The following is a 23,087-nucleotide window of genomic DNA, read 5'->3' on the forward strand; positions in this document are numbered from 1 at the left end:
AGTACAGGTCCCATCACTGGCCTGGCACCCCTTGGGCTGAACTCAGGCCTTGTGTGAGTACAAGTGTCCCCCAAGGGGTACAGATTGTCTTCATGGTACTGAGATAACACACCCAAGGCACGGGGTCGGGACATTGCTGAGCAGTTGCTGGCAAGGTGGCTGCTGCAGCCCCGCCCCCAGAAGGGGCAAGGTTAGGGGTCCAGCTGTGGCCCCAGAGACAGCCTCAGTGGGAAGGCGGCTGTGTCTGGGGTCCCAGACACAGGAGCACTCCTGGCCACGCCGGGGTGCTGAAGGCCCTTCTCTCGCAGGTTCAGCCTGGACGAGGGCCTCACCTGGAGCACGCACAACTTCACCAGCACCTCGGTGTTCGTGGACGGGCTGCTAAGCGAGCCGGGAGACGAGACGCTGGTCATGACGTGAGTGCCGGGGGCTGGGTGGGTGGCAAGTTGCAGCCACCAGGCAGGCAGTGCTGGGGCCACCACCTCTGTCTCCACACATGCCCATCCCCAGGGCAGTGGCAGCTCTTAATGCCCACTGCTGGCCTCGCCCCGGCCACCTGGGAGGCAGCCACTCTGTTTGCATTCGGGAACATCCGCCACCTGCCCAGGGTCTCCCGGCTGGTGGGGCCGAACCGAGGCTCACGCCCCCCCAACTGCAGTCACGGCCCTGTGTGCCTCTCGAGGGGACTAGGCTTGTTAGCATTGTCATCTGCTGGCGCCTTCTGAGCCACACACGCAGGTGAGGGCCTGAGACCCAGGCAGGCCAGCACAGGGCGAAGCAGCTGCGGCCCGCCCGGCACCCTGGCCTGGGTTCCGAGGCCACAGCTCCCGGCCCAGCTTCCATCTCCAGCCCGCCCGCCGTGCCCGGCCCTGCCGTGGCCAAACGCCGCCGGAGGCACCAGGAAGGGAGAAGGGGCCTTGGAAACCCCTGCTGTTCAGAGCCACCCTGGCCAAGGAGCGAAGACACAGAGGATGACACGAACACACAGGGTGTGACCACAGCCCTGTGGCCGCACTGAGGGAGGGAAGGTGCCCCTGTAGCCGCTCAAATGAGGGCCTGGCTGCCTCCTCCTGTCAAAGGCCGAGCTGCCGCGGCCGCCAGCTCTGCGTCTCTGACAGCTCCAGCGACCCTGCACCGCGGCCCACGTCGCGCAGCCGTGCAGGGCTCCGGGACACCCTCCTCTCAATGCCACCACGTCTGCCCGCAGCCTGTGAGTGGGACCTTGTCTAGAAATAGGGTCTTTGCAGATGTCACCGAGTTAAGACGAGGTCACGCTGGCGCAGGGTGGGCCCTAGTCCGAGGGCTGGCGTCCTTCTAAGAAGACCAGAAGACGCGGAGACAGACTCAGGGAGGCGGAGGCGACGTGAGGACAGAGACGGGAATTGGAGTGATGTGGCCGCCAGCCAAGGAGCACCCGGAGCTGGGAGAGGCAGGAAGGGTCCCCCCTGAGTCCCCCAGAGGGAGCACAGCCCTGCTCACAGCTCGAATTGGGACTCCAGCCTCAGAGCTGTGAGAGACACACTAAGCCACCGGTCTGTGGTCACCTGCGCAGCAGCCCCAGGGCACGGCTGCGTGGACCCTGACTTCCCTGCATGTCTGCCCAACCCAGGCCAGGATGCCTGGACTCTGGACAGCTCGCTCTCTGCTCTGTCCCTCCTGGAGCAGACAGGCCCGGCCCACGTGCTCCCCACAGAGTCGCGGCCGTGTCCCCACCCCGCCTCTCGGCCTGGAGCGGCCGTGTTTCCTGTGGCAGGTGTGGATTTATGCCCTGGGACTGAGCCCCTGGCACAGCTGCAGTGTGTGAGCCGGGTGATGTCCTGTTCACATGCCCGCGTCCGCCTGTCCTGCCGGCGGTGGCCTTCACGCCCTGACCCCATCCAGACCTCCCATTGGCCCCAGATGCCCCATAGAGGCCCACACGGACAGGCCCCCGAGAGAGCCAGACCCCAGCCCTGGCCTCCCCTGTGCCCTGCCCTCCTGGGCCCACACTCGGGTCTGCCCGGGCCCAGGCTGTGGGGAGCAGGGCTGCTGTCAGAAAGAAACTGCCCCAGCCCGCCCAGGCCAGCCTCCGCCCTGGGCAGGGACGAGGCCCGGAGCTGCTGCAGGGCCAGCGTGTTCCCTCGTCTGTGGAGGAGGCCAGGCAAACATGGCCCTGAGCTGGCCCAACTGCCAGGGCCGGGCTGGGAGCCCAGCCTTGGGAAACCCGCCCCTGGGGGCCCTGCCACCTTCGTGCCCAGCACCCACCCCAGCCGCCCTCCCCCCGACCAGCCCGTCTGCTTGTCGCTTGGGAAAACCTCGGAGGGCCTTGGCTGAGGCCGCAGGAAGCGGTATTTCCTCTCCCTTTCCAGAAGCCTCGGCCCTTCGTGTGCCACACGGGGACTCTAACCCCGCTCTCGGTCACTGGGAAGGCGCCACGACAGCTGCGCCCTGTGATGCTCCGTGTGCTTCCTCCCGGGTGACGGCAGGCGCGGAGACCCCGGGCAGACTCGGAGCTCCCGCCCGGCCGGCCACGCTGCTCGGCAGCCCTGCGCCCCTCCCAGAACCCCGGCGGGGGGCACATTGTTCCCAAGAGGGAAGGGCCCCTCGCCGACCTAGCTGCGCGTCCAGCTCACGTCGCCGCGCAGTCTCAGCGCCCCAGACCGCTAAGCGTGTCCGTGTGCTCTGGACGGTGCGCGACGGCGAGCTTGGCCGGGGCTTCGTGCGCCCTCCGCCAGCCCGGAGTGCCTTCCCCTTGCCGGACCCTTCCCCAGCCCGGCCTGTCCTCCCTGTGTCCTTGCCACCATGGCTGTGCCAGGCTGCGAGGGGCCCTGCTGGCCACCTCCTGCGCGCGGTCACGTGGTCTTGCTCTCAGGAGAACTCTCCGTGGAATGACTTACGCCCTGTTCCTGGAGGTGCTGAGATCTCCCAAGAATTCTGCCCGAGGAAGGGGTGGGAAGGGGCCCAGCCGGGGACGGGGAGAGGACCCGGGGTCCCATGCTATAAAAGCCGGGTGGAGAATAATCACCCTCTTGTTCCCTGAGTCCCCTGGCGTGTGCAGAGTCCGGCACCCTCGGCTCCTGCTCCGCCCGGGCCCGGCCCCGCCCAGTCGCTCAACTCTAGATGGTGGCGCTGCCGCCTGCTGCTGGGGCCTCGGGTCTCTTCCTGAGGCCACGGGAGGTGGTGCCACATTTGTGGGGAGCGGGAGGCGAGGGAGGAAGGGCGTCCAATTCGGTGCTCTGGCTGTGGCGTGCTGGGAGTGCGGTGGGTGGGCTCCACCTGGACCCCTGGCACGGCTGAGCCGTCTCCTGAGGCCAGAGCCGGGGAGCAGAGGGGACAGTGACCGCTGCCAGTGAGGGCGGCCCCAGTCCTTCTGCGGAGCGAGCAAGTCAGCCCGGCCGAGACGGGCGCGCTGTCTACCCCAGAGCCCTGAGCAGACTCGGCTTGGCAGGACGTCGAGCCTTCGTCCTGACTGTCACCATGGCAGGGCCGGCTTTGGGCCAGAGGCAGCCCGGCTTCCGTCCCCCACCCACGGATGGGGCATTTCGTCCCCAGAAGAATAATGGCAGAATTCACAGCCGGGTGCTACAACCTTTTAAGTTTTTCTAAAAAGCATCAGAATGGTTCCCGCAGACCTCCTATTTCACAGAGCTGCAACTTCAAACAGCTCGACAGTGCCGGTCGACACAGAAAGAATTCGGACCGCAAAAGACCCGCGTGTCAGAGGAGAAAGTTCGTCTGCGTGGGAGCCGCCCCTGCGGCGCTGCCTTCCCGCCCCTCCTCCCTCGGCACCTGCCGCCGCCCCCACGGGCTCAGCAGCCTCAGAGCAGCGAGGGGTCCCCGGGCCCTGGGCTCAGGCATGGGTGGGGACCCCAGAGCCTCGCCGGGCTGCAGGCTGCTCCCCACGCGGGCATGAGCTGCTCAGGGCCAGCAGGCTCACGGCCCAGCCCCCACAGCTTGGCCCATTTTTCGTTTTTAGCTGCAAAGCGATAAGCAGGCTTCCTTTGGCACCAGCTGAAGACTCAGAATTAACTAGATGAGATATTTCCCGCAGTGTCAGCCGAGGTTTTAGGTTTCCTAAAAGGCAGGACTTCGGAGACTCGGAAGCATTAACTGATGAGCCAAGCCAGCCCCTGCTCGGCCCAGGCTGGGGCCGCGGGTGGGACTGAGAGCCCCCCGGGGACCCTGCAGCCAGCAGCGGTACTGCCACGGCTCCCGGCAGAGCGTCACGGTCCCGGAGTCACCGGCCCCTGGTTCCAGCGCCGGCTCCTGCAGGAGCTAGGCTGAAGCTGCGCGGCTCTGGGCGGGTCCCTTGCCTGGGCCTCAGTTTCCTCACCTGTAAGATGGGAATAACAGTCCTATGCTCCCCACAGGGAGCATTTACCTGGCGGCAGGTGCCCACACACGTCATGCCACCGTTTGCAGGAGCGAGAGCCCCACGCGTGCTGGGTGAAGATGCTCGCGGGGGTACAGTGTGCCCCCTGAACAAGCCTCCTTTCCTGAGCTCAGGCCCCACACTGCCCAGATGACCAGCCGCCAGGCTTGTGTGGGTGACGATGCTGGGCAGAAGGTCCCCAGTGTGTCGATATTCTCCGGAGAGGGGGCTGTCCACATGGGTGTGGCAGGGGACAGACAGCAGGCAGGACACCGTCCAAATCACAGCGCTTTGGAGCCAAAGCCACACAATCCTTGTTGGAAATAGCGCCTGCCAGAGCCGCTGGACAAGGCAGAGTAGAGGCCAGGCCGCAGGGACGTCTCCCCTGTCCTTGGTGGGCTGTGTCACAGCGGCTAGGAGAGTTCCCAGGCCAACGCTCGAGCCCCCCTTCCGCGCTCCTCTGGGAGGGACGGAGCGGCGTGCGGCTCCCGGCTGCCGGTGCAGGAGAAAAGCCGCCGGGATTGGCGGTTCCGCAGTGAGGGGCCAGGCTGGACTGAGAGCCCAGTGGGCGCCCCCAGCCCCAGGGGCCAGCCGTGACGGGGCAGGAACGTGAAGGCGAGGACACGGGGCGGAAATGGCCCGGCTACACCGGCACGGAGCCCACCCGTGGCAGGACAGGCGGCAGCTGCCAGGACGGCAGGAGGCCCAGCCCAGCGTCACGGGCTCGGGTTTATCTGTGAAATAAAGATGATCCCACCTCCCTCGTGACACAGTTCTGGGGAGCGGGCTGATGTGCACGTGTGTGCACGTGTGTGCACGTGTGTGCACGTGTGTGTGTGTGTGTGAAGCTCTCACTATGCGCCGGGCACCCTGCCCGCACCGGCACGGATCCAACATCAGTCCTGAAAGGCCAGTCGCCTTGTCCCCACTCTAAAGCCAAGGAAACCGAGGCACAGGAGGGAGATGGGCCTGCCCAGGGTCACACGTGTGGGAAACGGGGTGCGGAGGCCTGCCTGACTCAGAGGTGCCCGGTGGAGCCAAACCTCATCTTCAAATACTAGCCTCAGACATTCAGACCCGGCCGTCATATCCCTAAGAACTTACTCCAGTACCTTTCTCAACACCACTCCAGAGTGCGGGTTGAGTCCGTTCAGATCATGACTGGCCACCCCAAGAATCCAGCCCCTGTTAGTGGTGTTCAGACAGGGGCCAAGACCAGAGTAGGGTGTATCACCTCCCCCATCCAGATGCTTGACCTTTGGTAATATGGCCAGAGCATTGTAAGCTGGACTAGAGAAGGCCAGGGAAGGGCATATTGGGCCCCTCTTCTCGGGTGGTCTTTGGACCCCAAACATAAGGTATTGGGGGGATTGAGAGGAAGCTCCTTAGGAAGTGACCCTCACTGAGAGGCAAATATCTGGGCATGCTCAGCAAATGACTGCTAACTGCCAAGCAGAGGATAAGAAACAGCACAAACTGTGTGACCTTGGGCAAGTTACTCGACCTCTCTGTGCCCTGGCTTTCCTATCTGTAGCATGGGGGTGGACTGGCCTGACTGGGCCACGTGTGGGCTGCTTGCCGCGCGGTGGGGCTCCCTGCATGGCTGCCTCCCTGGCCTCCCTCCACTGCTTCCCCTCCAACCAAGGCCGGGAGCAGGGCGCTGAGACGTGCCCCTCCTCACCCGCCTGCTCTGAGTCGGGCCTGATGACGCATGTCTCTTGAGATGCCAGTTCCACGTGGGTGCGAGCGCCCTGCGGCCCAGCGATACAAGCCGGGTTTCTGCAGCTCAGAACCCTCGGCGGTCGGGCAACAGGAGCAGGGAGAAGTCGACAGTACGAGGCTCAGCCTGGCCACGATTTGTTCTGCAAAACAGAACACAAGGGCCAGCACGTGGGGTGGGAAAGGGCCCTGGCGGTGGCTGGGAGGCCAGGACCCGGCCCTGGGGCTGTTTCCCTGTCGCTCAAGGAGCAGGCATGTGGGATCGGACAGGGCGAGCCACGCCAGTGCGGTTGACAAGCCAGCGATCACAGTGGTCGTCGTGGGAACACTAACGCCAGGGCCGGCCGAGCGCCCGCAGAGGGCCAGGCTCTGTCCGGGCAGCATGGCCCGGTCCCTGCAGGGCAGGAGCCGTGTCCCTCGCAGTGTGCAGTGGGAGCTGCGTCCAGAGGGGAGGTGCCACGCGGCGGCTGGGCCAGGCTAAGGTGGCGCCTCTCTCTCCCCCTCGCCCCTCCCCAGCGTCTTCGGCCACATCAGCTTCCGCTCAGACTGGGAGCTCGTCAAGGTGGACTTCCGGCCCTCGTTCTCCAAGCAGTGCAGCGAGGACGACTACAGCTCCTGGGACCTCACCAACCTTCAGGTAAGGCCAGGACGCGGCCAGGTCCGGCAGGCTGGGTGCAGGTGGGGGCCCACCTCTGCCTGCTCCGTCCTCCCCTGCCAGGCTGGGGGCACCTCCTCCAAGAAGTCTTCACAGAATCCCCCCAGCTTCCGAGGAGGACTAAATAAGGCCACCAAGCTCCAGTTCGCTCCAGTAGGGCTGTGACCGAGAAGCCTGGGATGTCAGGGGCCGGGGGTGGGGGACTGTAAAAGAGAGAACGCCTCAGGGGTGCTTGCTTTACCCAGGCCACCGCCACGGGCGCAGGGCTCACCGCGCGGGAGAGGCTGGGCGCAGCTGGAGCGCGGGGACCTGGGAAGGGAACCGCATGCCAAGGGTTCCCTGCCAGCCCAGGCGCAGGGTGGGGCCCGTGGGTGGACAGCACTGTGAGGACACGTTGGGGGGAGGGGACCCTGGCCGCAGGCAGGCCAGGGTGAGCAGACACCTCCTGGGGTGGGGACGAGGACCCCAATCCGACACGGAGGCCACGGGAGCGTGCCAGACGGATGGGGCGGGCTCTGCACTGAACTGGGTCACACACGGAGGAGCAGGACGGCCTGGGAGGGCCTGGCTCAGGCTCGGCCAAGCAAGGCGTGGGCGTCAGCCCTCGCTGCCACCGCCACAGCCGCTGGTGCAGGGCTGGGGTGGGGCCTTTTCTCTCCTCCCCTGAGGACCTACTGTGAGCACACGAGCCCTCGAGGCCGTGGCTTGTCTCAAGCACAGGGCCTGGCACCCTCGGGGCCTGGGGGTGCAGCGGGGCCCTTAAAGGGGGCCTGCATTCCCAGCTGCTACGTGACCCCTCAGGGCCGGCCCAGGGCTGTACACAGAAGGTGCCTAATGAATGCTTGTGGGTTGGGATGGGAGGGAGGCTGCCTCAGCTTGACCTCGGACAGGCCACTTCCCCTTCTGGGCCTCAGTTTCCCCATCTGTAAGAGGGGACCCACCCCCTGCCCCCTGCCGCCTGAGGAATCGGGCATTGCCCGGGACAGCCAGGATCAGAGTACAGCCGGCGCGAGCTGGCGGCCGGGCCCTCAGCCTCACATTCCTGCTGCAGGGCGACCGCTGCATCATGGGCCAGCAGAGAAGTTTCCGGAAAAGAAAGTCCACATCGTGGTGCATCAAGGGGAGGAGCTTCACGTCAGCGCTCACGTCCCGCGTGTGTGAGTGCCGCGACTCGGACTTCCTCTGGTGAGCAGCCCGCTCGCTCGCGGCCGCACGGGGCTGCTCGCACTTCCTCCCACGGAGCCGCCATGCCGGTCACGACCTGCTCTCGGGTCACCGTCACTTCCGCTTCACTCCGTCCCTTAGTCACTAAGGCCAGCTCACACTGGAGGAAGGAGCGTCAAAGAATTTGATGTACTTCTGAAACCTCCACGGTGGCCTGCTCACGCGGGGGAGCCCCTGGGGGGCAGGCCGGGGCGTGCGGGGGGCAAACTGTGCCCACCCCAGCCCTCCTCCACCCAGGGCTCTACTGACGGCCCCCGACCTGTGCCCTGCTCCACTCAAAAGCCACCTGTGGCTGCCCACTGCCCACAGGACAACGTGGCTCGCGAGGCCTCTGGCCCACCTGCCACCTCCAGGATGGAGGTGTCACCCCTCCATCCTGCTTCCTGACATTCCACCACCTCTGCCCGTCTGTCTCTGCACCTGCACTGACCAGGCTGGTCCCTGCCTGCAGTACCTCTCCCCCACTTCCCCTGCCTGTGTCTGATCATCCTTTGAGATTTGCTCGCCTCCTCCAGGAAGCCCTCCAGGTTCCTCTGAGTTCCCAGTACCCTCTGCATCCCTTGTCATTCTGGACTGTAGCTCTTGGTTCTCAGGCCTGTTTCCCCCTCTGGGACAGGACCATGGGTTCTCCTCCATGTCCCCACAGATGGGCACATAGTAGACCCTTGGCATGCGGTTCCCTTCCCAGGCCCCCAATGCCACTCCCATGCTGGTGGGCTCTGGCCCCCACTTGTGCCTGTTGCCTGACCACTGTCCTTCCTCCTCCCAGTGACTACGGATTTGAGCGCTCCCCGTCCTCAGAGCCGGAAGCCAACAAGTGTTCTGCCAACTTCTGGTTTAACCCGTTGTCCCCGCCTGACGACTGTGCCCTGGGCCAGACCTATACCAGCAGCCTTGGGTGAGTGTGCGTGCAGGGCCTCTCCTCGCCTGAATCCAGGGTGCAGCTGCCGTGCACCCCAACGGCATTCCCGGCTGCTGCCGGCACCTCCCAAGTGGAGTCAGGGAAAGAGAAGTCAGGCTGAGGACGTCCTGTGCCCGGGACACAAGGACAGGTGACAGGGCTCACGTCCCATGCCCAGGACACAAGGACAGGTGACAGGGCTCACGTCCTGTGCTTGGGACACAAGGACAGGTGACAGGGCTCACGTCCCGTGCCCAGGACACAAGGACAGGTGACAGGGCTCACGTCCTGTGCTTGGGACACAAGGACAGGTGACAGGGCTCACGTCCTGTGCTTGGGACACAAAAGCTGGTGGCAGGGCCCATGTGTACCACCATAGGCACAGATGAATGAACTTGGCTCCCAGGCCGAGAAGCCCACAAGGTTCTGCCATCTGCACTCTTGCGACCCAGCATCGGGGACGCTGCCTCGAGTTGGCTCTGAACAGAGAACAATGGACAGAAGAGGTCCAAGGTGCCCCGTGGCTCGCACCTGCTACAGAGCTAAGCCCACCCAGAGAAGGACACCCCTCCCCTGGTCCTTCTGAGCCTCTGCAGTGCCCAGACCCTCCCCTACTTACCAACGCTCAGCGAGCCAGGCCCTCACTTGGGGGCTGGAGGTGCTCACGCTGCCTGTAGGTCTCAGCTTACACAGCACTTCCTCCAGGAAGCCTTCCCTGACCACCCACCCCGATGCCCGGAGCTTACTCTGTCATAGCACAAATCCCAGTTGTCGCCATCACTCACCTAACGGTCCTCCTGCTGGGGTGCCAGCCCACAGCACATGGTGGCTGTTCCTTCCATCTGGGGAGTGATGAGTACAAGCTGTGTGCCAGGGGACAGTGCCCACAGGTATGAGCCATCCTGACACTTCTCCGCCACCACAGGCTGGGAACATCGCTTATAAAGGATTAACTTCGTATAAACATGTTAGGTACGTAAGGGCTGGGAACCTCAGCTATGGAAAGTCCCAGACGTGCTCCACCTGAAGGCCCAACTTCCCCATTTCTCTGGGAGGAAGTTTTCAGAGAGGGAGGGAAAAGCCTGTGGGCTCATTTGAAAATCCCCATCACTCCCCTTGGGGACCTGAGGAAACAGGAATCAGGCCCAGAAAGTGTAGGCTTTGGCCTCAACAGCGCATATCCTGCCGTCTACCCACTCATCCAGTCATCCGTCCAATCACTCATCTGTCACTCATCCATCCATCCATCCCTCCATCCATCTATCCATCCATCCGTCCGTCCATCCATTCATCCAACTTCTCATCCATCCATCCATCTACCTTCATCTATCTATCCATCATCTGTCCTTCCATCCATCCTTCCAATGATTCATCATCCATACATCCATCTACCCATCCGTCCATTTATCCATCCATCCATCTATGTATTTGTCCCTTCATCTATTTATCCATCCATCCATCCATCCGTCCATCTATCCATCCATCCACCCATCCTTCCATCTATCCACCCATCATCTGTCCTTCCATCCATCCTTCCAATGATGCATCATCCATTCATCCATCTACCCATCCATCCATTTATCCATCCATACATCCATCTATCCATCTATCATCCATCCATCTATCAATGCATCCATCCGTATCCATCCATCCATCTATTTATCCACTCATCCATCTGTCAAGCAGGTGCAGTGGCCTCTCCTGCATCCCAGGGCTTGGCAAGAAGGGACTAATGTCTGAGGTGTCAGAGCCAGGACCTGTATCAAGGACAAAGGAGTTCATTTCATAGCCTATATGCACAGTGCAGGTGCTGGGGGTGGCGCAGCGCTTAGAGAAGTGTATTTTCCTTCAAACCACCCAGGTACCGGAAGGCAGTGTCCAACGTGTGTGAGGGTGGTGTGGACCTGCAGCAGAGCCCAGTGCAGCTCCAGTGCCCCCTCACGCCACCCCGGGGCCTGCAGGTCAGTATCCGCGGCGAGGCGGTGGCCGTGCGGCCTGGAGAGGACGTCCTGTTCGTGGTACGGCAGGAGCAGGTGAGTGGGCGCTGTCTGCAGGGTGAGCAGAGGGGACGGGCACGGGGAGCTGTTCCCTCCACGTCCAGCAGCTTAGGGCATGGCCGTGGAGAGCAGCCTGCTCCAGGCAGCAGGAGGCAAGGGCGGACGGAAATCCGCTCCCTGGGTCCAGACCAACATTAGCGACGAAAGAGACTCAGGGGGTCACAGACTGGATGCGGAGAATGTCAGCGTGCGCCGTCAGAGGTTTGCGTGGCTTCACGGGTGCTGTGTGCGTGTTTGCTGGGCTGTGGTGTAAGATTTACTCATTCTGGTGGGTGGCAATAGGATTTTTTAAAACCTCTAATTATATTGATTGAGTTAATTTGGAATCGTAAGAAAAACAGAAAGTTAAAAGCACCTATTACTTATAATTATACAACCAAAGATAAACTCCGTGTGTGAAGATACAAACATAAATACACACGGATATATATACACACTTCCTCCAGTCTCCCATCTCTCTTTTTTCTTTAGAACAAGTGTTACATTTCTTATGATTTTAAAAATAATATATGTTCATTGTAGAACATTTTGAAAACACATAAAAAATATCGAGAATATAAATATCACCAAAAAATCCTGGTCCTCCATGGGAACAACTGTTTATATTGCATATTTCCTTCTAGTCTTTTTAAGTTAGTCTGTGGCATGTTTATTTCCCTGATTATAGAATTAGCTAGTTCTTATTGTAGGAAATTCAAAAACAAAACCTAGAAAAACTTACAGATATGCAGAAAATTCAAAACTACAGAAAAGCACAAAGGAGCGGTCGACGCTCCTGTTCCCAGCCCCGGAGCGCCCTGGCTGGGACAGCAGGCATCCTGCACACAGCTCTGCGGCATCCAGGTCTTTGGTTAACAAATACGGGGAAGGTAGCAAGTGTGGCTTCAGGACTATGTGTGTTTTCTTTAAATGTTCTTCAAAATATGGTGCTCGCCAAGCACGGTGGCTCATGCCTGTAATCCCAGCACTCTGGGAGGCTGAGGCAGGGGGATGGCTTCAGCCCGGGAGTTCCAGACCAGCCTGAGCAACATGGTGAGATCCCATCTCTGCAAAAAAATAAAAAACTGTACCAGGCATGTTGGTGCCCACCTGTAGTCCCAGCTACTCAGGAGGCTGAGGCAGGAGATCGCTTGAGCCCAGGAGTTGGAGGCTGCGGTGAGCGATGATGATGCCACTGCTCTCCAGGGAGGGCAACAGAGTGAGACAGACCCTGTCTCAAAAAAAAAAATGGCATTATAATATTTCAAGCAACCATCTAGTTCAAAACAAGATAAATAATAAAAAAACAAAAGCTTTTAAAAATACTGTGCCAAGGTGGGGTGGAATGAGGATGGCAAAGTTCTTTGGAATAGGACAGCAGGGAGCCTGGTCTAGTGCAAGCAGGGAAACTGAGGCACAGGAGGACACAGAGCTGTGCCTGCTGAGTGCCTCTGCGTCGGGCACTACTCCCTGCACTCCTCGCATAGCCTCACGTGCTGCGCTCTTGTCAGCCTGGGTTAGAGCTGGGGAAACCGAGGCCCGGACAGGCGCAGTCGCTCTCTTAAGGCCACACAGTCCGCATGAGTCCCAGGCCTCGGGACTCCGAGTGGACAGAGACGAGTCTGGGCCCCAGACCTGAGCCGCTCGCTGGTGCAGGCTCCGATTCCCACCACCCCAGGTCCCGCCGTCCCAGGTTCCCACGCTGAGTGAGACTGTCGTGAGAGTCACACCTCCAGCCGAGGGGGCCGCCTGGGTGGGGGTGGGGCCCCTCTGTTCACAGCAGCGTCTAGGGGTGCCAGGGACAGAGCACCCTGCCCGGCCTGGGGTCACACGGACCCTCAGAGTTGACCCCCTGAGGCCCCTACGGACCTCCAGGAAAAATGGCCTTCTGCTGCCTCCTGGAGCCCGGCATCTGAGCAAGTCAGTCACGTCCCAGAGTCTCCTGATGGAGCCAGACGGGGCGCGGCCAGCCCCAGGGGCCAGTGTCCCCACCCGCCCAGTGGCTGGGACCACTGCTGGGGCTGCTCTGCGGGCCTGGGGCTGAGTTTGCGGAGGTCAGGAGAGTGACCAGAGAGGCTCTTGGCAGAGAAGCAGCAGCTGTCAGCAGAGAGGGTTCCCGGGGCACCCCTCGAAGAAGCTACTGTTCCCTTGGGGAAGGGTGTGGGAAGGTGGGGTTGGGGTGGGCACACACACGCACACACATGCACACGGGGACACGCATGCTCACACACGTGTTCACACACGTTCGTGTTCACACTCGTACACACTCGCAGACACATTTGTGCACTTACACACTCACTCACAGGCCAAGCTAGGCTCGGAAACGGCACCGGATTTAGGAGAGCCCTAAAATTAGATCTGGCAGGGAATCCAGAAATAGACCCACGCAAATACGCCCGCCGGAGTTTTCACATCGGTACGAAAACAGCTCCCTGAAGGAAGAATGCAATAGAAACGCACCGCGACTGAACCCCACACCTGATGAAAATCAACTCACAGTGAATCACAGACTTCAATGTAAAGTGTGAAAGTCATAAAACTCTTAGAGAAACCATAGGAGAAAATTTGGGGGATCTAGGACTAGAAAAGGGTCCTTAGATTTGGCACTAAAAGCGCACTCCTTAAAAGCAAAGGTTGACAAATGGGGCTGCATCAAAACTCGACACTTCTGCTCTGCGAAACGCCCTCGCTAAGGAGAAGAGACAGGCCGAGGGTGGGAGATACCTGCAGACCACAGGTCCAGCAAGGACTGGGACCCAGAACATCTAAAGGACTCTCGGAACCCAACAGTAAGGAAACAGACCGTCCCGCCGGAAAATGGGCAAAAGACGCGAGAGACCACTCACCCGAGAGCCCCCCACTGAGGCCAGCAGAGGAACAGGGAGAGGCAGACAGGTCATGTTGGTGTTACACGTGCACGGGACCTTCACAAGACAGTGAAGTCCAAGGTCACCAAAGCAAGATGCTTCTATACTTTTTGGACAAAGAACAATACATTGGAAAATAAATGGTGGACAAAAAAAAAAATCTGGCTGGGGCAGTAACATTTTCTAGGGGAGTGACTAGGAGATGTGCCAGGTGTGGAACAGGTGGCAGATAAGGGGTTGTCCCATAAGCGTGTCCATTCAGGCCCCTTGCAGCCCCTGGGTGCCCGGCTCGGGTGACCAGGGCCGTTTCCTCCGCCCGGTAGGGGAGGGCACCCCTAGCCGTGGGTGCGTGCAGGAAGGCGGGCCGGCTCTCCCTTTCTGAAACTGCAATTTCTCCAGGGTTTTTGACCCAGAAATAATCAATATGCCAATCCAGCTGTGTAGAGGTGGCACATCCTCCACTCCTGCAAGGGTGTGCGGATGGCTGTCAGCACATGGACAGATGCTCGGCACCGTGAGCCGTCAGGGAAATGCACACTAAAACCACAGGTGAACAGCACTGCACACCTGCCAGAAAGGCGAAAATAAAAAATAGTGACAACACTAAATGCTGGTGAGGATGCGGGGAAACTGGATCCCTCATACATTACAGGTGGGAGTGGAAAAATGGTGCAGCCATTCTGGAAAACACTTTGGCAGTTTCTTTTGAAAAGTAAACATGCAACTACAGCATGACCTGCACTTGCACTCTTGGGCATTTGTCCCGGAGAAACGAAGACCGAGGCTCACGTAAAAACCCGTATGTGTATGTTCACAGCAGCTTTATTTGTAAAGGCCAGAAACTTGCGATAAGCTGGATAAATGTCAAGTGCATTGTGCTGAGTGACAAAGCCACTAGGGTGACTCCACGCTCCATACCGGTGCGTGTGGAGTCCATGTATGCGGCGTCCTCAACAGGGCAACGCCACAGACGTGGAGGAGGCATTGGTGGTTGCCATGGAGTCCGGGGCTGCTGAGGGGAGGTGGGTGTGTCTGTGAGGATGGCAGGCGGGATCCTGGCGGTGGTCACGTTGTTCCGCGCCTTGATTTTGTCAGTGTGGACATCCCAGTTGTAATGCCACAGCTTGGCGAGGTGTTAGCCGCGGGGGGACCCGGGTGAAGGGTGCAAGGCTCTGCCTGCGCTATTCCTCACAACCACGTGTGAGTCTGTCGTTATCTCAGAGTGAAACACGTACTTGCCTTCAAAAGCGCTCGGTAATAGAAATAGATCAGAATGAAATATACCAAGGTATTCATGGAGGGTATTATGGTGAGACTTTGCTTTTTCTTTTTCTTTTCTTTGCTTTGATCTTTGCATGTTCTGTCTTTTCTATGTTGAGAATGTACTAGTTTTGTAATTAGGAAAAAAATGACAAGTTGCTTTAACCAAGTGAGATATTTAAGGAGTAAATGTGCATAGCGTCCTCAGCCCCGGCGGCCAGACCACAGCTCCCGACTCCAGGCCACACGAGCCTCCCGCTGCCCACAGGCTGGGCGGCTTGAAACAGCACGAGGCTAAGGCGGAGACTCCGTTCTGACCTCCTGCTGCTCCAGGCGGCCCCAGGCTGCCCTTGGTTTAGGGCAGCTTCACTCCAGGCTCTGCCTCCGGGTCCCCACAGCCTCCTCCCTGCGTCTCAAACCTCCCTCTCCTCTCTGCCACCAGGGCGCCGGTCACGGGATCCAGGGTATGCCCTGCTCGGGGCGACCTCATGCTAACTAAGTACATCCACGAAGACCTGTTTCCAAACGAGGTCACATTCTGAGGTTCCTGGTGGGCATGAGCTTGGGGAGACACTGGTCAGCCAGTTGTGCCATCATCTGTGGCGGAAGTTAAAGGAACATAGTTTATGCGAAAGTAGTTACCAACCTTTGCAGGCTGGCGGGTGTAAACTAAGAAGATTGCTAAATGGTTAGTCATCATCCTGTTTCGTTCTTGCTCCCGAGGAGACAGTTTTCTGGGTGTTCCTGACGGGGGCCACTTAGCGGAAAGCGACAGCGGGCGGAAGGGGGGAGGAGATGGTAACTGATGTGAGACCTCGGTCTCGCTGTGAAGCTGAAAACCTCACCGCTTCCTTCACTAAACTTCCCGACTCCGAGGAAAATGTGGCTACTGGAGGATAATGCCCATGGCCAGGAAGTGCGCGAGGTGACACAGCAGCGTGTGCGGGTGGCCACATGCTGCAGGGGTGGCCATGGTGGGACATGCCCTCTGCAGAGACCCCGCCGCGTGTGAGCATCGTTCTGGCACGGCAGGACATGAGATCAAAGAGGAAAGCAGGAACCGCAGCATCATAGAAGGGAAAACCGCATCTTCTCTGTTTCCTGGGAGACGTGGGCGTCTTCCTGGTGGCAATGCCGAGACCCTCTGTGCTGTGGGAGGCCTCTTCTCACACCCTGGCCCCATGCCTGGCGCAGGCCTCCGCGGGTCTCCTGGGGCCCTTGCCCCACCCTGAAACTTCTCCCTGACGTCACCCTTGGGCTCTCAGCCGTCCCTTTCTACCTCTGGGCATTGTTCTGAGATGTAACCTGGTCCTGGTCCCCCCTTCAAATGCTCTTGGGCTGCCTGTGTCAGCCCCATACTCTGGGCTGGAATCTCAGAGGTAGAACCAGGTTCGGTCCCCTGTGGGTCCCTAAAGCCCACCCATTTCAAGGAAAGAAGGGAGCAGATTAGTGCATGAGGGAATGAGCCACTGCCAGCCCACGAGCTTTGAGGGCCACTCCTGAATGGCCACATGATGTTTCCTTGCAGGGTGATGTCCTGACCACCAAGTACCAGGTAGACCTTGGGGATGGCTTCAAGGCCATGTACGTGAACCTCACGCTGACTGGGGAGCCCATCCGGCACCGCTATGAGAGCCCTGGTGTCTACCGCGTGTCTGTCAGGGCAGAGAATATGGCAGGGCACGACGAGGCGGTGCTCTTTGTGCAGGTCAACTGTAAGTCCACCCCCCAGACCCCTCTGGGAGTTGCTCCCTGTGACAGAGAGAACCTGGCTCCTGGGGAAGCACAGGGGGTTCTTTGGGGCTGCTGTAGGCCCGCAGTACTTAGGATGGTGAGCCCAGGGGCAGGGAGGCAGGCAGGCTGGGCTCAATTCGCACCACTGATGACCTGTACAATGCTAGGGTGGTGGCAATGACAATGGTGGCAGTGACAACAATGGTGATGGTGGTGATGGTGATGATGGTGATAGTGGTGTTGGTGACGATTGTGATGGTGGTGTTGATGGTGATAGTGATAATGGTGATAATGATGATGATGGTGACAACAATGGTGGTGATGGTGATGGTGATTGTGGTGATGATAGTGATGATGATGGTGGTGATGGTGATGATGGTGGTGGTGGTGATGTTGGCAGTGGCGGTGGTGGTGATGGTGGTGGTGGTGGTGGCAGTGGTGGTAATGGTGGTGATGGTGGTGGTGTTGGTGTTGGTGGTGTTGGTGTTGGTGGTGATGGTGGTGGTGGTGATGGTGGTGATGGTGGTGGTGGTGGTGGTGATGGTCGTGGTGGTGGTGGTGGTGATGGTGATGGTGGTGGTGGTGATGGTCGTGATGGTGGTGGTGGTGGTGGCGGTGGTGGTAATGGTGGTGATGGTGGTGGTGTTGGTGTTGGTGGTGTTGGTGTTGGTGGTGATGGTGGTGGTGGTGGTGATGGTGGTGGTAGTGGTGATGGTGATGGTGATGATGGTGGCAGTGGTGGTGATGTTGGCGGCGGTGGTGGTGGTGATGGTGGTGATGGTGGTGATGGTGGTGGTGGTGATAATAACAATGATGTTGATGGTGACAGTGACCAATAAGCAGTCTCTGAAGTACTCTGCGCTCTGATACCTTCTAACCTTGGCCTTTTGGGGGACCCCACAGCCCCCCTGCAGGCCCTCTACCTAGAGGTGGTTCCTGTCATCGGCATCAACCAGGAGGTGAACCTCACAGCTGTGCTGCTGCCCCTGAACCCTAACCTCACCGTCTTCTACTGGTGGATCGGCCACAGCCTACAGGTGCGCTGGCCTGGCCCCCTTGAGGCCTCCTTCTCACAGGCTCCGCTTGGGTGCAGAGTGGGGGCGGGGCACAGCCCTTGACGTTCAGCAGAAGGACTCAGTGTAGGATGCACTCCCCACTTGGGGCTCTCCTGGGGCAGTTAAGAGGGGCACACACTGTCCATCCTTCACTCAACACCCAACCCTGGGCATCTTCTTGGGGTCCATCTGCTCAGGGGACACAGGATGAATCAGACCAGTCACTGTGTTTTCCTGGGAGAGAGATGGGAACAAAGTGGTTGACCAGAGTTAGGGTGTGACAAGTGTCATGGGAGTGGGAAGGTGGGGTGTGTGAGAGCTCCGGGAAGGGGAGGCCATTTCTGGCGGGGGTGGATACAGGGAAGCTTTCAGGGAGCTCATTAGGGCTGGACCAGATCTTGGAAGTCTCACTCAGAGGCCTGAGTTGTACCCTGAAAGCAGTGGGGAGCCAAGGACAGTTCTGGAGCAGGAGAGAGCCCAAGTCAGCAGAATGCCTCGGGGAGGGCGAGCTGTCGGTCCTCAGGCTGAGGCCTCAAGACCAAAGAGGGGCACCCTTTACTCATTCAGCAAACAGCAGCCTGCACCCCAGCAGAAAGCCCCCGCAGCAGCTGAGGCCCCAGACACGGAGGCCCAAGAGGGGCTGTAGACTCTGGATTGTGTTTCCTTGGGGCTGCAGAGGGTCCAGGAAGGAGACGGGCTCTGGGTTCGGGTCTTGGCTCAGCCACTTCCAGCTGCAGCTCTGTGCACATCATTTCACCTCGCAGAGCCTCCGTCTCTGCAGCTATAGGGGTGGGATGGCCTTTGCTGTCTCGGGATAACATTGCCGCCCACCCATGCTGAGTGTGCACCACCCCCGCAGCTGGGGTACAGAGCTCGTGCTGGGTGACAGGGGTGAAGGTGCGCAGCTCATCTGCAGTGGGGTGGGAAGATGACCCAGGGCCAGCGGGATGAGGCCCAGCCTAGGGGCCGTGTTAAGGCTCCAAAAATGCCCACACAGGAGAGGCTTGGCGGTGCCATGTGGAAGGAGGGGGTGCCAGGGGACTCGTGCCCATGCTGTGTTGGCTTAGAACCCAGGTGCCCTTGGCGGCACCCCTGCCCAGGTGCTGTCTCTGCAGAGCACCGTGATTGGCCATTTGCCGGTGAGAGCAAGGGGAGGGCACTGTTTGCAACGTGGCTGGGCAGCAGACCTCGGGCCGCGTCCCTGTCACCCACTGCACCTCCAGGCCAGGCCCTGACCCCACCTGTGCCCTGCAGCCCCTCCTGTCCCTGGATAACTCCGTGAAGACGCAGTTTCCAGACACGGGCGACGTGCGTGTGACGGTGCAGGCCGCCTGTGGGAACTCGGTGCTGCAGGACTCCAGGGTCATCCGCGTGCTGGGTGAGTCCTTCCCCAGGGTCGGGCCGCATGGTCGGGCCGTGGATGTCCTGGCCTCCCCAGGGTGGCCCAGGGCTGGGGAGGAGGGGCTGGGTGAGTGCGCACAGCTCTACTCTGGCTTTGTGGCCTGGGCAAAGGCTCCCAGCCTCTCTGGCCTCAGTTTCCCCATGAGTAACATAAATACTGACAACTCCCGTGTCCTGTGGCACTCATGGGACGGCACAAGTGAGGACATTGCTGAGTGACTGGACAAGGTTGCGCAGCAGCAGGAGCCAGCTTCGGGCTCTGGTCCTGCGCGCCTCCAGGAGTGGCTCGTGGCGCAGCTGGAAGGGAAAGGCGCCCTTCCGCAGACCCGCCGAGCCCCTGCTCTGAGTCCGGGCCTGGGTCTGCCTGTGCGTCCGGGGCTCCTCGCGGGAGACGTTTACAACAGGAAATCGGTGCCAAGCCTAGAGGGGACCCACCAGCAAGCTCTTGGCCCCGTGCCCCACCTCACCGATAGAAACCTCACTTTGCTATAAGAGCAGCCCCTGCTGTGGGCAGCAGCCATCAGTTAAATATTTAGCAGAGCAGTGTGCAGAGGGCCGGGATGCCCACATGGACCCTTCGTGCCCTGGCTGAGGCTGCTGTGACAGTTCCTCCGTCACCACTGGGCCACGATCTTTGCGGCAGCCACCCTCGCCCACGCTGTACGTTGCAGGGCTAGCAGTTCACAGAGATTTTGTCCCTCGAGCTCTCAGCCCTGCAAAGCCTCTTCCCACCTCACAGCGGAGAAAACCGAGGCTCAGGAAGTAAAGGAGAGGTTGCGACTTAGCTCTGAGGCTCCTGGGGACTCTGGAGTTGGGCGTGAGCCCTGGAGCCCAGGACGCACGGGCGGAGGAGCAGATGGGGCTGCCGCCCTGCAGGGACTCAGGCTGGTGGGGGACCGGCCCAGCTGACGTCCCTGAGGGACTAGAGACTGCCCTCGTGGAGTGTGTCCATCCCTGCAGTCAACGGGGCAGGTCCCACACCAGGCTCAGCACACGCCGGGCCTCCCTCCCAGCTCAGTGTGGCCATCTTCACTGTCGTCACTGTCGGCGTCACTGCTGTTGGGAGATGGCAGCCAGTGAAGTGGACCCTGCCCAGCACAGCCCACAGCTGCTGACACTCAGGAGGCAGATTGTTCCCCAAACACAAAATCAGGGGGTGCCTGACCTGCTTGAGGAGATTTTGGGGCTGAGGGACCAGGGATCCGAACCTGGGGATCACCCAGGACATGTGGCCGCCCTCCCTGGAGGGACCAGAGCCAGGCTGGCCAGGACGCATCAGCTCTCCCATCCCTCCTCTCTCCAGATCAGTTTCAGGTTGTGCCCCTGCAGTTTTCCAAGGACCTGGATGCCAACAACCCCAACACGCCCGAGTGGAGGGAAGACGTGGGTCTGGTGGTCACGCGGCTGCTCTCCAAGGTGCCTGGAGCCTCCCCAGCCCCGAGGGTGCCTCTGGCTCCCAGAGAAGCTCTAGGGCCCCGGGGCACCCAGGGCAGGGTGGGTGGGTGGTGCTGCCCGGGCACGGTGCCCTGGCCTTAGGCCAGCTGCAGGGAGGGGAGCCTGGAGGCCAGGTGGGGCTTTGCCCTACTGGGGGACTGACAGCTGGAGCACCGCCACCTGGGGGAGGGACAAGATGCATCCTCTGTGCACCTCTAGTGAGCATTAGCTGTTTGCAGAAGACCCCAATGGCCCCAGAGTCTCTTTAAGTGATTTCCATTCATTCGCTGAATTTCTTTTCTGGGCCGGACACTGGAGACAGAGAGATCAGATGTGACCACGTCCCTCAGGGAGCTCACAGAGGCAGACATGGGGGCAGGCAGTAGGACACCCAAGGCCCTTGGCTCCCTAGTGAGAGAAAGACCAGTCCCTAGGGCCATCCACAGCCATCACAGGCTGAGGGCTGCCCTGGCCATGCTTTCCCTCATCCTGTGAACAATGCTGGTAAAACTGTCCTGGGCACTGAAGGGTGAATAGGAGTTTGCCGGATGAAAGTGCGTGAAGTGGGACTTCCAGGAGGCAGAGGGACCCACATGAGTAGTGCCTTGTGGGTTGAGGGAGTTGCATGTGGGCACCTGGGATGGTGGGGAGAGGGAGCGGGAGGCAGCTGGAGTCGGGGACCAGGCGGCGGGCCCGGAATGCTGTGGCAAGGAGCCTTGACCCACCCCAATGTCCGGGAGGACATTAGCGAGGAAGGTCCTTGCTCTTGCTGGCCGCAGTGTAAGGACTGTGGCACAGGGCAGGCCTGGCCAAGGGGAGGCCGGTGTGGGCGGCAAAGGCCCAAACCCAGGCAGGGGCAGAGGGACCAGGAGCCTGGGTGCAGGAGGTGGCACAGGAGCCCTCCCATGGCGTGCAGGGCTCAGGAAGGGCTTGCAGAACAGATGACCAGGACTCAGACAGGCCGAGAGGCGAGGCATGGTGCTCGTGGGGGGCCCAGCATGTGGCAGGAGGCAAGGAAGACAGGCGGATCAAAGTGGCTTGTCTGTCCCCCCAGGAGACCAGCGTCCCCGAGGAGCTGCTGGTGACCGTGGTGAAGCCGGGGCTGCCCACCTTGGCTGACCTGTATGTGCTCCTTCCCCCTCCCAGGCCCACCAGGAAGAGGAGCCTCACAAGTGACAAGGTAGGTCCTGCGGCCGTGTCCTCCCTGCACAGCTGAGGGCTCGGTGTCATCACAACAGGGACAACTGCAGACTCCTCACGTGGAGGCTTATTCTCACCACATCGTGACCCCACTCGGGGCACTGGCCCTCCTCTGCCTGGCGGTCATGGCCTGGAAGCCACCAGCCTTCGAGGTCACTGCGCAGGGGGAGTGAGGGGAGGGGCCCCAGCAGATGTGCTCATGCCCTGTCCCATGTGCCTGGCCAGAGCTGGTCGCATGGCCCCAGCCTGCCTGCAAGGGGTGCTGGGAAACGTGGGTGAGCACGGCAGGACCCCTGGGGCCCAGGTTTCAGGACAGAGCAGAGCTCAGCCCCGTGACAACTTCCAGATAGCCCTTATGGAGGGGTCGGAGACCTGCTAGGTGACAGGTGTGGGAAGGGGACTCAAAGGTGGATCACAATCCTGTCGTGCCCACTAGGGCGGCTAAAATACAAAAGCAGACCGTCCCAGGTGCCCGTGAGGAAGCAGCGAGATCAGAGCCGCACGCTGCAGGCCGGAGGGGCGCGGCCGCCGTGAAGGACAGTGTGGCAGCTCCTCAGGAAGTGACCCCTGGAGTTCCACGTGACCTGCAGTCCCACTCCTGGGTGTACACCCGAGAGACACGAAAACATGCGTCCGCACCACGGCCTGTGACGGGTGTTCACGGCCATCATTCATCGGAGCCAAAACCTGGAAACAGCGCAAGGCTCAGCTGCCCGCGGAGAGACGACACGTGGTCTGTCCTTACAACGCCGTCGTCTCTGCCCACAGAAGGAGCGAAGTGCAGACCCTGCTACGGCGCAGTGACCTCGACAGCCTTGTGCCAAGTGAAAAAAGCCAGCCACAGAAGTCCATGCATTATTAATATATGATCCAGAAACGTCCAGAGCAGGCCCATCGGAGAGGCGGATGAGAGGTGCCGGGCTGGGGAAGGCGAGGGGCTGCCTGCTAATGGGTGGGGGCTTCTTTTGGAAGTGACGAAAATGGCTGGGAATTAGATGTGGCAAAGGTTGCACATTTGGGGACCATATTAAAAAGCAGTGAGTTATACACTTTAAAAGAATAAATTTTACATCAATTTCTAAAACATAAACCGGAAGCTCACGTAGCCTCTGGACTAGCCACGGCGACCAGCGCTGTCTCAGGTGATCAGGAGAGAGTGGCGGCACCGACGCAGGGGCAGCACACACCCCAAACCCCTGCGGGGCTCAGAAGCCCATTTCACAGATGAGAGAAGTGAGGCTGGGTGAGGG

At 60.3% G+C, this 23,087-nt stretch overlaps 1 protein-coding gene across 1 annotated transcript in view; it reads left to right on the top strand.

The window, feature by feature from the left end:
• Nucleotides 1–23,087, top strand: part of SORCS2 (sortilin related VPS10 domain containing receptor 2) — a 467,883-nt gene that overhangs the window by 435,230 nt on the left and 9,566 nt on the right. The window contains exons 14-23 of the mRNA XM_069495848.1: nt 309–416; nt 6,587–6,707; nt 7,777–7,910; nt 8,719–8,847; nt 10,712–10,883; nt 16,542–16,728; nt 17,651–17,784; nt 19,057–19,180; nt 20,507–20,619; nt 21,692–21,817. Coding sequence (XP_069351949.1) covers nt 309–416; nt 6,587–6,707; nt 7,777–7,910; nt 8,719–8,847; nt 10,712–10,883; nt 16,542–16,728; nt 17,651–17,784; nt 19,057–19,180; nt 20,507–20,619; nt 21,692–21,817 — 1,348 coding nt within the window. The remainder of the gene's footprint in view (nt 1–308; nt 417–6,586; nt 6,708–7,776; nt 7,911–8,718; nt 8,848–10,711; nt 10,884–16,541; nt 16,729–17,650; nt 17,785–19,056; nt 19,181–20,506; nt 20,620–21,691; nt 21,818–23,087) is intronic.

Source organism: Eulemur rufifrons, chromosome 20 (genome assembly GCF_041146395.1).
Source record: "Eulemur rufifrons isolate Redbay chromosome 20, OSU_ERuf_1, whole genome shotgun sequence".
NCBI lineage: Eukaryota > Metazoa > Chordata > Mammalia > Primates > Lemuridae > Eulemur > Eulemur rufifrons.